This window comes from Dama dama, chromosome 9 (genome assembly GCF_033118175.1).
Source record: "Dama dama isolate Ldn47 chromosome 9, ASM3311817v1, whole genome shotgun sequence".
Classification (NCBI taxonomy): domain Eukaryota; kingdom Metazoa; phylum Chordata; class Mammalia; order Artiodactyla; family Cervidae; genus Dama; species Dama dama.
Genome location: NC_083689.1, coordinates 8,599,734 through 8,612,978, shown reverse-complemented (window position 1 = coordinate 8,612,978; position 13,245 = coordinate 8,599,734). Strand labels below are relative to the sequence as shown.

The 13,245-nt window shown below is 54.7% G+C and overlaps 2 protein-coding genes across 5 annotated transcripts; one reads left to right on the top strand and one right to left on the bottom strand.

Annotated features, from left to right (window-relative positions):
* Positions 1–19: 19 nt before the first annotated feature.
* On the top strand, positions 20–5,949 carry RFXANK (regulatory factor X associated ankyrin containing protein). 4 transcript variants are annotated; one of them, XM_061149740.1, is made up of 10 exons: positions 20–140; positions 778–917; positions 1,423–1,617; positions 3,125–3,208; positions 3,347–3,412; positions 3,662–3,762; positions 3,940–4,065; positions 4,425–4,491; positions 4,857–4,937; positions 5,724–5,949. In XM_061149740.1, the coding sequence occupies exons 3-10, from the start codon at positions 1,431–1,433 to the stop codon at positions 5,792–5,794; spliced, it is 783 nt and encodes a 260-aa protein (XP_061005723.1). In that variant the 5' UTR covers positions 20–140; positions 778–917; positions 1,423–1,430; the 3' UTR covers positions 5,795–5,949. The 4 variants fall into 4 exon arrangements, with proteins under 4 accessions (XP_061005723.1, XP_061005724.1, XP_061005725.1 ...); XM_061149741.1 differs by lacking the exon at positions 20–140 and having other exon boundaries at positions 520–917; positions 3,128–3,208; XM_061149739.1 differs by lacking the exons at positions 20–140; positions 778–917; positions 1,423–1,617 and adding an exon at positions 2,899–3,013 and having other exon boundaries at positions 3,128–3,208.
* On the bottom strand, positions 5,453–7,645 carry NR2C2AP (nuclear receptor 2C2 associated protein). Its single transcript, XM_061149743.1, has 5 exons — positions 7,237–7,645; positions 6,956–7,046; positions 6,507–6,612; positions 6,368–6,435; positions 5,453–6,112 (listed from the first exon to the last, which is right to left on the bottom strand). The coding sequence occupies exons 1-5, from the start codon at positions 7,272–7,274 to the stop codon at positions 5,993–5,995; spliced, it is 423 nt and encodes a 140-aa protein (XP_061005726.1). The 5' UTR covers positions 7,275–7,645; the 3' UTR covers positions 5,453–5,992.
* Between the last annotated feature and the right edge of the window lie 5,600 nt (positions 7,646–13,245).

The window sequence follows — 13,245 nt, the reverse complement described above, 5'->3', positions numbered from 1 at the left end:
ACAACAGCCTAAACTTTCCCTACGAAACTGGACGCCGCGCTTATCCAGTTCCGGTACTAATTGGTCTTCCCTTCTAGATTCTTAGTCAACACAGACAGAAGGGCCGTGAGTGAGAGACTGGGGAAAGAGGCAATCGGGAGGTGAGTGAAGAGGGGCCGGAGGCCCCTTGAAGCTCCAGGAGGGACGCTCAGGCGGAGAAGGGGCATAGGTGCCCTCCTTTACCGAACCCCTTTTCAGGAGGCAGACATACTGGGGAAATACTCCATGCACTTGTACCCCATTGCTGCCACCAAATCCCTGCAGAGGCCCTTGAGCCCCCACGCCTGCATAGGAGATATTGTTACGGAAGGGAGCAGCAGTGGTGTAGCCCCTCACGCCCCCCTACTAAAGAAAGCCCGGCCCATCTGGCCGAAGGCGGAACCGATTGGCTGCGTCAGGAAAAACGTGTGGGCGGAGTCAGGGGTGAGGGCGGACGAGGGCCGTGAACTCGAGAGAGAAAGAGAGAGAGAGAGAGAGAGAGCCCTCTGAGGCCCCGCCCATCCCTCACGACCCTACCAGGCTCCCTCCGGGGCGGTGGGGACGGAAACGCGCAGGCGCAATTGCATAATTCTTGCCCTGGCGGAAGCCTCGGCCCTCCCCCAAGCCTTAAAGGGCCCGAAGCCGCTCCTACTGCTCCAGCCTTTCCGCACTTTTGCCGGGGGAGGGGGCGCGCAGGCGCAGTGGGAGAACTCGGGGTGGGGGTAGCGGTCGCGTATCAAGTTGCTCTCGTCCCAGCAGAAGCAGGCAAGGCGCAGACAGTACAGGCTCCATCTTGCTGCCCCTTGCATCAGTTGGAAGAGAAAAGTTTGTGAGTTGCGCCCCCAAGTTTGGGGGTACCCTGACTCGCGGCGTCGGGTGGCAGAGGAGGCTAGCTGGAGGTGAGTGGACCTGATGGATTGGCTTGGGAGGGGCGGGTGGGATGCAGCCAATCACATCTTTGTTGAGCCCTTGCTCATTCTAGCGATTTTCCCCCTCCCCCCAAAAAACAACAGCAGACATTTATTAAGGTCTGCCCGGGTATCAGTCCTCCTGCTCAGCTATTTACAGACATGATTTTTTTAGGCCTCATTTCACCATTTTTTTAATGAAGAAACTGAGGCTTAGAGAAATTAAGTCAGATGCCCAAGCTTTCACAGCATATAAGTGGAGGGATTCAGACAGCCCACCCCGGAGCCAGGGCTTTTAAGCAGTGCCTGTTGTGTGTGCTCTGGTGGTGGGCAGGAGTGGGTCCAAGAAGTTCAATTAAAACGACCTTGGTTTTAATTTTCTGGCTGAGTCTGAGTTTACCTACCCTTACTATGTAAGGCCAGGTATGTAGTCAGTGCCTGCTTAATGAATTGTTGATAATTATTGCCATCTCTCCCTGTTTGGCCCTTCCACCAGCTTTCCCCATGGAAGACACCCAGCCTGCCGAGGATCTCAGCCTGATCCAGCAGCCTTCAACCCCAGAATTTGGGGACCCCGAAGACCCCAGGGACGAGTCCCCTGACGGCTCAGACACTGTGGTCCTCAGTCTCTTCCCCTGTACCCCGGAGCCTGGGAATCCTGAGCCAGATGCTGGCAGCTCCTCACCTCAAGGTAGGATACTTCCCCTGGACTCCTGCTTCTGGGATGCAAGATCGGTGACATGTCAGGCCCAAGACGAGACTTCTGTCTTTGTGTCCTGTCACCTTGAATGTGTCTTCCCTCTCCACCCTGTGAGGGATTGCTTTTGGATTGTTTTCTTTTTTTAAATTGTGGTAAAATGCACATAACATAAAATTAGCCATTTTAACTGGAATTGCTTACAATTCAGTGGCAGTAAATGACCGTGGTGTGTCACTTCCACATCTTTGTAGTTCTAGAACACTTCCATCACCCCAAAAGGAAAACCCCAGAGGTATTAGCAGTCGCTCCCTATCCACTTCTTCCAGCCCCTGGCAACCAAAATCTGCTTTCTGTGCCTATGGACTTGCCTGTAGTGGACATTACCTATAAATGGGTTCATATAACATGTCGCCTTTTCTGTTTGACTCCTTTCACTCGGCATGTTTTTAAGGTTCACCTGCATTGTAATGTGTATCAGTACTTCATCCCTTTTATAGCTGAATAATCTTCCATAGTATGGAAGGACCATATTTACTTTATTCATTCATCCCTTGATGGACATTTGGGTTGTTCCTCTATTAGTGAGTGACTAGTGCTGCTGTGAACATGTATGTTCATGTTCATGCTCAATTTTTGTCTGAACACGTGATTTCAACTCTTTGGGGAGTACCATGCTAAGTTGGATGATAACTCTATGTCTGACTTATTGAGCACCCAAGGATTTCTTTTGACGGGAATCTTTTGAGAGTGTGACACGATCCCCCCGGGGCCTTTGCCCCTGCTGTTCCCTCTGTGTGAAATGCTCTTCCTACACCTCTCCCCAGGTTTCTTCAACTGGCCAAGCTCACAGTTGGGCCTCTTTAGAGTGGCCCTCTCTGACCACTTTCTCTGAAAGGGACTCACCCCCTGCCCTTCCTTCTTTCTGCCCCTCTTCCACCTGCTTTTCATTTCTCCTGAGCCCATATTTCAGCTTGAGCTTTCATTCTATTTCTGTTTCTGTCTGACTCCCTGGCTTGTCCATGGGCCCTTGAGGGCAGAGACTTTGTGCAGAACCTTGCCAGGATGGAGGAGAAATATACACCCGGGGCATCTGAGAGGGTGGAGTGAGTGGATAGTGGAGCCAGGCACTGCCTCTGATAGTTCCAAGCCCCCAGCTGCTGCTGCTGAGTCGCTTCAGTCATGTCCGACTCTGCACAACCCCATAGATGGCAGCCCACCAGGCTCCCCCATCCCTGGGATTCTCCAGGCAAGAACACTGGAGTGGGTTGCCATTTCCTTCTCCAGTGCATGAAAGTGAAAAGTGAAAGTGAAGTCGCTCAGTCATGTCCAACTCAGCGACCCCATGGACTGCAGCCTACCAGGCCCCTCCATCCATGGGATTTTCCAGGCAAGAGTACTGGAGTGGGTCACCATTGCCTTCTCCGTCAAGCCCCCAGGGTCTGGCCTTAAAACCCAAGACATACTGAGGGGAAACCGAGGCCCTTTCTCTCTCTCCCAGCAGGCAGCTCCCTGAAGCACTCAACGACCCTCACCAACCGGCAGCGGGGCAATGAAGTCTCGGCCCTGCCAGCCACCCTGGACTGTGAGTGGGCCCCTGGTCCCCAGGGGAGAGAAGCGGCGGGGTGGCAGGGGCTGGAAGGAGCGACTTTGGACGGGGAGTGAACGGAGTACTGGAGCAGGGATGGGACAGGTGTGGACTCTGCCTCTCTCTGGCCCCCAGCCCTGTCCATCCACCAGCTCGCAGCGCAAGGGGAGCTGAGCCAACTGAAGGAGCATCTGAGGAAAGGTGTGTGCCCACACGCATGCACCAGTGTGACTTCACCTGCTGGTGTGTGTGTGTGGCCTCTGACATGACCTGAACCTCCATGTGTGTGCCTGTGTCTGTACGTGTGCCTGCGCATGTCCACACGTGTCATCCACATGTATGCCTCCCTGCCCCACACCTGACCTCAACCGCCCACCCCGCCCCCAGTTCTGCAGCCTTGGGGAGAGTGGGCAGGGGTACATCCCAGTGGTACCACCCCCCTCCTGCCAGGCGACAACCTCATCAACAAGCCGGACGAGCGCGGCTTCACCCCCCTCATCTGGGCCTCCGCCTTTGGAGAGATCGAGACTGTCCGCTTCTTGCTCGAGTGGGTGCGTCCCAGCCCAGCTGGGGGCTTCCTGAGGACTGGAGGGCGGGCAGCGGTTTCAGCTGAGTCTGCTGGGGCCGTGTCTGTAAGATGGAGCTAACATGGGGGCTCCAGGATTGCAGAGGCTGCCCCCACCCTCCCTCTGCCCTGGCTCTGTCACTGCCCCCTCTGCTTTTCCCAGGGTGCCGACCCCCACATCCTGGCTAAGGAGCGGGAGAGTGCCCTGTCACTGGCCAGCACCGGTGGCTACACGGACATTGTGGGGCTTCTGCTGGAACGTGACGTGGACATCAACATATATGACTGGGTGAGGCGCCACCCACTGGCCCTGGGCACCTCACAGGGTACCAAGTCTGTTCGGGGTGCTGAGACCCATCCCCAAGCCTCATAGAGCTACCAGTTTGTTTGTTTGTTTGTTTGTTTTTGAGAGGTTTAGCTGACACATAAACAGCTCAGATATAGTAGACAGATGAGGCCATCTGTAGGGCCAAGGGAAGTCAGGGCGGGCTTCCTGGAAGAAGCAGTATCTAAACTGAGATCCAGAGAATAAGCTAGGTGGGCCAAGTGACCAACAGGAGGAGGAGCCACATTAAATTGGAAGGTGTGGGGGTTCATGGGAATCTGGGAAAGATGGTGTCAATTGTCCTGTACCCCTGTTCCTGACAGAATGGAGGAACGCCACTGCTGTACGCCGTGCGTGGGAACCATGTGAAGTGTGTGGAGGCCTTGCTGGGTGAGTGCAGTAGAGGCTGGCCCTGCAGGAATCCTGACCGCCAGGGAAGGGTCTGAGCTCTGCCTGAACCGCTCTTAGGATGGGTAAGAGCTTTCTCCTGGAGGATTGAGGTGGGGACAGGAGGTGGCAGGAACAGCACAGGGCTCTGGCTGACTGGGTTGAGCCCACACACTCTGCATACCTCAGAGACCCTGGAGGTGGAGATTCCAGTGGCCACATTCATCAGAGGTCAGGCTCTTGTCCAGGGCCACACAGCTACCAGCAGACCTGTGGCTGCGTGGTGGGTAGTCCCTGCACCTCTGCACCCCACCCAGGCTCCTGGTCCCCAGCCCAGCCTCCTCTGCAGCACCTGTTCTGCTTTGCAGCCCGAGGAGCTGATCTCACCACTGAGGCAGACTCCGGCTACACCCCGATGGACCTCGCCGTGGCCTTGGGATATCGGAAAGGTTGGCCTGAGACACTTGGAGGTGGTGTCAGGGTGCTGTAGGTGGGATAATCCACAGCAGGGTGCATGGGACATCCCTTTTGGATGTCAGATGCTAGCAGCGAAAGTGTTCATGTTAGCAAACATCAGGTGCTGGTGTATACTTGGCCTGGGCATGTACTAGTCCCAGCTCTTGGGGCTCCCCGTGTACTGGGGCAGGAGGCCAATGTGTATCAGTGACAGGGGCCGTAATGGAGGGACATGCAGACACTGAGAGGTCCAAAGGAGGCCCCAACAGGGCGAGGATACCAGGAGGGCCACAGTGCGCATGGCCATGGAGACCAGCCCCCTCCATGGCAGGAAGTGGACGTGAACAGGGGCTGGAGACAGACCCCAGTTTGACTCCCTACTTCAGAAAAGGGGGAGATCCTAACAGAACTAACCCCTGGGGTCATGGGGGGTGGTGCATGGGAAATATCCCATTCCATCCTTCCTTGATGGAGTTTTAGTCCATTTGAGAAAGTCCCAGTTTGCCAATTTTGTTGGGTAAGGAATATTTTTATAACTGAAAAACCTCCAAAAATGCATTTTTACAAACTTGGGGGAAATTGAGGTTCCTAGGGCAGGGGCCTGTCTTCCCAGCTGTTCTCTGGCAAGGATCTGATGTACTTGAGGAGGAAATGGGTCCTCCGTCCAGGCCCCAGGGCTGAGGCCCCTGCTCATACCCTGAGGGGAAGGTACAGGTTGGCCTGTATCTTTGCAGCCACTGTTCAGTTCATGGCCCACCTCTCGCCTGTTCTGTTTCCAGTGCAACAGGTGATCGAGAACCACATCCTTAAACTCTTCCAGAGCAACCTGGTGCCCGCCGACCCCGAGTAAACACCACCCACCAAGGACTCAAGACACTCAGGGAACAAAATGGTTGACCCAGAGCTGGGGGAACCCAGAACCGGCTTCAAAGGCAGCTCCTGGACAGACGGTGGGAGGGGGCCCTTTCCAAGAGGAACCAATAAACCTTCTGTGCAGAACTTGAAGGACTTTGCTGTGCTTCTTGGAGGAGGCAGCCACTCAGCAGCCTCACACCTTCTTCTTCCCTAGCACACGTAGGTGATAGATGACCACTCGGCCAAAGAAATCAGTGGTGTCCTCAAACGTCACCTTCAGCCGGTCCACCTCAGCAGGTGGCACTGGGAAGGTGTAAGCAGAACAGTCAAGGGAAACAGATTTCTTTATCTTTTCCCACCCGCCAGCCCCAGCTCAGATACATCCACCATGCTGGGTGACCCAGCAGGCTGTTGGCCCCTCAGAAGCTCTTGCACAGAACAGACTGTCATGAGCCCATTTTACAGGTGAACCAGTGGAGACCTAGAGGCCACTTGCCCAAGGTCACCTGCCAGGGCCCACAGCTTTCAGAGGTGCAGATCACCCCACCCAGCGGCTGAAGCAGGATATCTGAAGTGAGTTGTTGTCCTCAGGGTAAAAATCCACAATCTTGCTAAGAGCCTCACTCCCCAGAGAACCTGCAGCAGGGAAAGAAGCAGTGAGGCAGCGAGCCCTCTCTAGTCCCCCACTTTCCAGGGTTTTCAAGTACCTTCCAGGCGGCCCTGGCGACTGGAGAAGCCCCCCTGGAACTGGATCTGCAGCTGGGAGACACAGATGCACTGGGGAAACTCCAGTGTTACCCACTGGGAGGGACCCTGGAAGCAGACAGAAAAGGAAAGGCCCTTGAGCACTTCATACTCAGCCATGCTATGCCTGTCCCTCTCACTGACAGTCCATGAGGGGTGGTGAGCACAGGTTCCCTTCCTGGCCAATCTGCCCAGCTGGGGAGCCCCCAGGTTCTCAGGGGACACTAGACCCCTAATGATTTGTTTTGGCGGTGCAGCATAGCTTGTAGGATCTTAGTTCCAAAGTCAGGGATTGAACCCGCACGCTCAGCAGTGAAATCACAGTCTCTCAACCACTGGACCAAAGGGGAATCCCTCAGACTCCCCGCCCTGATTCTGATTCACACTAGGGGTCCAGGAGAGGGTGCCTCACCTGGTCCGAGTTCCAACACGTCTCCTCGTCCTGGTCGAACAGGTGCTTCTTGCCAAACTGCCTGGTGTTCCGATTCAGCACCGAACTCACCCTAAACGCAGAGTCGCAGCGTGGAGAGGTGCTGAGCACCGAGGCGAGGGCTCCCCTACTACCTGGCTCACCCCTCCCTCACCACCGGTTCCCTCATTTCTGTCTGCCCCTTAGGACTAGACGCCAGGCCAAGGGCCTCGTCTGCCACTGCCCGCCCCCGTTCACACCCCACCCCTGCCCGGGGCTCTCACCTGCTCACTGTCTCTGGGCAAACCAAAGAGTGGGTCATCTCGGTTCCACAAAGCCTCGCAGGACTCAGGGCTGGGCTCAGTCCAGGTTCGAATCCAGGCCCCTGAGCGCGGCCCTGTTCACGCCTCAGAATCTACGCGTCCTCACCTATAGCGCGGCACAAGATCCGTCACTGACCGGTCTCTCCAGGCCTAAAGGTCGCCTTGACCAACCAACCCCTTGCTGGAAAAACCTGGAGTTTTGGAGACTCTGCTAACGACCCCAGGCCAGGCCTTTCACAGTGGGTCCAAGGAATGTAAATAGGTTTCCTATCGGTTTAGGGAGCGGTCGCTCCTTCTCGGAGCCTCAGTCTCTCTCAAACTGCCTTCGGAACCAAAAGCAAGACCCGGAATCGCGTGAAAGCCGCGCAAGCGCGCTCGGCCCTTGCGCCCGGGGCGTGGTTTAATTTGCCCCGCCCCTCAGTGCCTGCCTCTTAAAGGGCCCTGATCCAGTGATTGCGGGCTTCCCTGCTGGCTCAGTGACGAGGAATCCTGCTTGCTATGCAGGGGAAGTGGGAGACATGAGTTCGTTTCCTGGGTTGGGAAGATACCCTAGAGAAAGAAATGACAACCAACTCCAGTATTCTTGCCTGGGAAATCCCAGGGGCAGAAGAGCCTGGAGGGGTACAGTCCAGGGGGTCGCAAGAGTCAGACACGACTTCCCTGGTGGCTCAGGCGATAAAGAATCCACTTGCAATGAGGGAGACCTGGGTTCGATCCCTGGGTTGGGAAGATGCACTGGAAAAGGGCATGGCAACCCACTCCAGTATTCTTGCCTGGAGAATCCCATGGACAAAGTCCATGGCGGTAAAGAGTCGGACATGACTGAGTGACTAAGAGCAGAGCACAATAACTAAACAACAACAACAGCAAACTGAAGCTAGAGATGCTTGCTAGAGGAGGTGCCTTCCTTCCCTAGGACTTCCCCAAGGCCAGCCCTGCAAGGAGACAGGCAGTGACATTTCCTACTTCGGTGGAAAACAAGAGGGCCATGGATTTCTACAAGCAAGTCTCTCGGATCTGGAGGGAAAATGCAGGTATCTAAAGCGAGTGTGTGCCTACTGTGGGGTGGGGGTGCTGTCCTTTGGTACCTGCGGGTATAAAGCACTAGTTTTAGAGTGCAAGAGACTTCTTATAATGATGTCTTCCCACCAGTAGAACGAAGTCTGCCGAGTTCATTCCCTAACTGCAGAAGGATTTTAAAACAAACAAACAAACAAAAAAAGGATTCTTTACTGTCTGAGCCATGAGGGTAGTCATGTCTGACCCTTTTGCAACCCCCTCCAGGCTCTTCTGTCCATGGGATTTCCCAGGCAAGAATACTGGAGTTGGTTGCCATTTCTTTCTCCAGGGGACCTTCCCCACCCAGGAATCGAACTCACATCTTCCATGTCTCCTGCATTGCAAGCAGGATTCTTCACCACTGAGCCAGCAGGGAAGCCCACAAGCCTGGGAATCCCTGCACTTCACTGCTTCCCAGAAGCCAAAGGAAGAGTTGAGGAAGAAGCCCTGATGGTGCGAGTACTGGGCGTCTTTATCAGCCTCGTGTGTCACCACTGGGACACAGGAGTCCTGGCTTCCAAATCCGTCTTCGTAGTAAATGCTGCCTGGGACAGGTTTCTTGGAGGAGGGGTAATGTGAAGTGGGTTTTGAAGGATGAAGAGGAGTTTGCCAAACTGGATTATACAAAGCCTCAGATACATGGCTAAAGTTTTGGTTCACTGATTCAGTAAACAACTCCTGCCACTCCCTACTGCCCAGCCCTGTGCTGAGTGATGCTGAGGACTGAGAGGTCTCAGTTCCAACCCCATATCTGAAGATCTCCCAATCTGGGGAAGAAAGAACTAGAAACATACAACCCCAGCCCCACGGGACCAGAGCTGAGCCAGAGGGAGAGATGAGGCTGGGGAAGTAGAGGGTCTACCTGCGGGAGGGCTTCCTGGGAGAGGGGATATTGTGCCTGTACCTTATTGAGTGGGCAAGAATTCACCAAGGTGAGAAAAATTGGAGTGGGGAGGTGGATGGGCAGGCAGAGTGAACAGCATAAGCAAAGGCCTGGTTGAATAAAAGACCATGAATTTGAATAAAATATGTAAGTCCAGATCCTGCTGGGCCTAAAGCAGTCAAGAAAGGTGTTTGAGAAAGGCGGTACACCATCCAATCCGCGTGAATGGAGACTTCTGGACAGAGCAGCCACTGGCAAGAGGCTGCAGTTCCTGGCTTTAACTGAATGGTCTGGGATCCAGCCCCTTTCTTCAAGGGCTAGGGGAATGGTCCTCCTGGCATCCTACTAGTGTCTGCCCAAGTCCACAGCAGGAGTGGGGGCTGGCTGGGAAACTGGGACATCAGCGGAAGGGCCACCCCATCAGCCCCTGCCGGCCAGGACTTCCTGCATTCAGTCATGGCCTCGTGCCATCCAGACCTGACTCTGCTTGTCTGAGGGCCAGGGCCAGTGGCGGGGGAGGGGGGGGGGGGGGGGGCGCTGGTATCAAAAAACGCCTCCCTACCTCTAGAGGAATTTAGGAAGAGTATGGACCCTGGAGAGTCCAGATCAGGTTCAAATCTTGGTTAGGCCATTCACTCATTGGCTGTGTGATCTTGGACAAATATGTTGAGCTCTCTGAGCCAGTTTCCTTATCTGTGAAATTAAGAGAATTCTATTTACAGGACTACTAGAGAATTCAGTGGACTCTTCAGGCTGACAGGTAACAACAGTGGTTGACATTTGTTGAGCACCTACTCCGTGTTTAACTTGAAGCCACGTCTGTCTCCATCCACTAGATCATTAAATCTGCTGTGCTGGTCCTTGTCACTCCCATTTTACAGCTAAGGATACAGCCACTCAGCCACTCAGCAGCCAAGGTTCCCCAGGGAGGATATGCACAGCCCCAAGGCCCCCTTTACCACTCCTGGTCTTGGCATGGAGCCACCATGCCCACTGGGATGAAGCCAGCTTCGTACCCTCTTCCCGCCTCCTCACCCCACCGGCGCCTGGGCATGAAAGAACCTCCTGTTTCTCCAGGGAATTAGCAGCTCTAAGCTCCCAGCAGGGCAGCCAAAAGTGGCCCATTCATTTGCCTTAGTGAGAAGAGACTAATCACTCCCTCCTTCCTCACCCCAGGAGGTGGGGCAGAGGGAAGTTTAGAAGAGCCAGGAACTGTAACTCTGGTTGGCTGAGGGAAACTGAGGCAAAGAAGTCATTTATGTAAGGTCACCCAGGGGAACTGGGATGCAAACTTCAGTCTCACTCTAGAGTTGAGCTGAGTTCTGCATTTTTCAGGAGAGGAAATGGAGGCTCAGAGAGGGTCATGGATTTGCTGAAGTCACACAGCAAGTATGGGTCAGCAAGGATTCTGGGGAGGCAGCCACCCTCAAGGCAGAAAACAGGTCCCACTTCCCATAAGTTTGTCACCCTGGAGTAGGGCAGGGAAAAGCCCTCAGGTTGCTTTGAGCTTCAGTTTCCCCCTGGGGCATAAGTGTAATGATTGCCCCAAGGCCGCAGCCTGGAGAGTCTGGAGTGAGGGTGATGGAATCCTCTGGGGTTGGCAGCCCTCTGCGGGGCAGACCTGGGTCTGATTTACCCACCGGGGCCTGCGTGGGTACCGCAGGGCCCAGCTCAGCGTAAAAGGATGCTCACTTGTTTCGGCCAGGACTTGTCGGTCCTGGCAGGAGGTAAGCTTGGGAACCTGGCTAAGTGGAGATGACAGGAGGCAGGAGAGGGGGTGGCCACACATGAAGGGACTGAGCTGAGCTGGCCAGGGAACACCTTGGGCCACAACTGAGTGTGTTGGGCGGTGAACATGAGTGACTGTACTGTGAGTATGGCCCTGGGGGCCTGTCCCTGAGTCAGCGACTTGGTGTCAAGTGGTCGTGGTTGGGTGCTGACTGTCTGTAGGTATGCCCATGGCCATAATCATGCTTGGCTGTAAACAACACGGGGCAGATGTGAGCTGCTTGTGGCTGCCAGGAAGGCTAAGTTTCCATGGGTATGCACAGCAACAGTTGTGTTTGAGTGTGAAGGGGCTAGGTGCAGCTGGGCTCAGAGTTGCGAGTTTGGTTGTACGGTGGATATGACGTGCGCGTGGCCTGTTGACTTATATGTGGCCTGATCAGGTGTGGCTGGCTGTCACTGTATGTCTGGGATATGACTTCGTATCAGTGGTTGGTAGTGACGTTGTATGTGACAGGTGTGAATATGCTTGCACGTGCCCTGTCGCTATGTCACCTTTGGTGTGTGAGAGGCATTTCAGGGGACAGTGTCTGTTCCTGATGCCCAGCTCTCCTGGAGACTCCTGCCTCCTAGCTCATTCTCCGGGCAACCAGCCTCCTCCCCTGTTCCCGCCCCCGACTCACAGCAGTCCCTGGCCTAAGACCCAGTGTGGGGGAGACAGAGAGGGCACGCAGGGCTGAGGGTGGGAGGCCGTTGGCCCATTCCCAGTGCAGGCCTATAAATAGCTCTTTGAGCCCAGCAGATTCCCAGGCAAGGTTGCCTCATTCAAGCCCCCAGCAACAGCCTGCTCCCAGGCCCCAGGCCAGTCCCTCTAAGCTCAGCCCTGGCACCAGTGAGGGGAGCCAGGGAGTGGGGAGAAGGGGGGAGGGAACAAATGGGGGGGTTCACGGTGGGGATTAGCTTGGTTCGGAAGCCGCAGACCTGGTCTCCCACTTGTTCAGAAGCGCAGTCGTGTCCAACTCTTTGTGACCCCGTAGACTGCAGCATGCAAGCTTCCCTGTCCTTCACTATCTCCCTGGGTTTACTCAAACTCATGTCCATTGAGTCGATGATGCCATCCAACCATCTCATCCTGGGTTACCCCCTTCTCCTGTCCTCAGTCTTTCCAGCATCAGGGTCTTTTCCAATGAGTCGGCTCTTCGCATCAGGTGGCCAAAGGATTGGATCTTCAGCTTCAACATCAGGGCTCCCACCTGGCCCCTACCCATACTCTGCAACCTCAGGCAGGTGGTCCTATCTCCCTGAGCCTGTTTTCTTGGCTGGAAAATGGGCAGCAGCTTGATAGCAGCTCCCAGCTTGTGTGTTTACTTCCCATTTCATTCTACCAGTAACCCTGTAAGGTGGTTTACTTTTAATGAGCCCCGTTTTTGTCAGGGAAACTGAGACACAGAAAAATGAAGTGGCTGTCCAGAGTTACACTGTTAGGGATTTCAGAGAGGATTTTTTTTTTTTTTTGGCCATGCTTTGAAGCCTGTGGGATCTCAGTTTCCTGACCAGGGACTGAACCTGGGCCATGGTAGTGAAAGTACCGAATTCTAACCACTAGACCACCATGGAACTCCTCAGAAAGGGGTTTTGAACTCTGGACTTGTGCGGGCCAAGCTGCGGCTCCCACACGTGTCACCCAGACTCCTGTCCCTGCTGCCTGCCACCTGCAGACACTCCCATTAGTGTAGTCACTGACCGCCATCCGTCTTCTGTGATGAGAAGTTCCCCTGTGTGTCACTTTGGTGCCTGCGGCCACCACTAGCCCACCCCCAGAACAGCAGGCTGACACAGACCTTCCAGGGCACACTTGCTCCCTTGGGGTCTTCCCTCATCCTTCACTCATTCTCACCCCCTTTTCGGTAATCTTGCTGAAATCATCCAGCTCCCTGTTTCTTTGTCTTTCCACCAGTCGAGACCCACCCTCAGAGATACAGCCACACACATACATGGATGCAGGACACTCAACCAGTGCAGCCCGTCTCGGTGCTGAGAAACAAAGACCCTGGGAAGAAAGGCTTGCTGGGGAGAGGGCTGATTTCTTTATATTTTTGTCCCCTCTCATTTCCATTTTTCATTATGGGAAAGTACACAGAACACAAAATTTACCATTTGAAAGTGCATGAAGTGGCAGTAATCCACATTACTGTGCAGCCATCACCACTGTCTAGCTCTAGAATATTTCCAGCATGCCCAAAGGAAACCCTGTGCCCATTTGCAGTCCCTCCCTGTCATCCCCCCTCCCCCAGCTCCTGGTC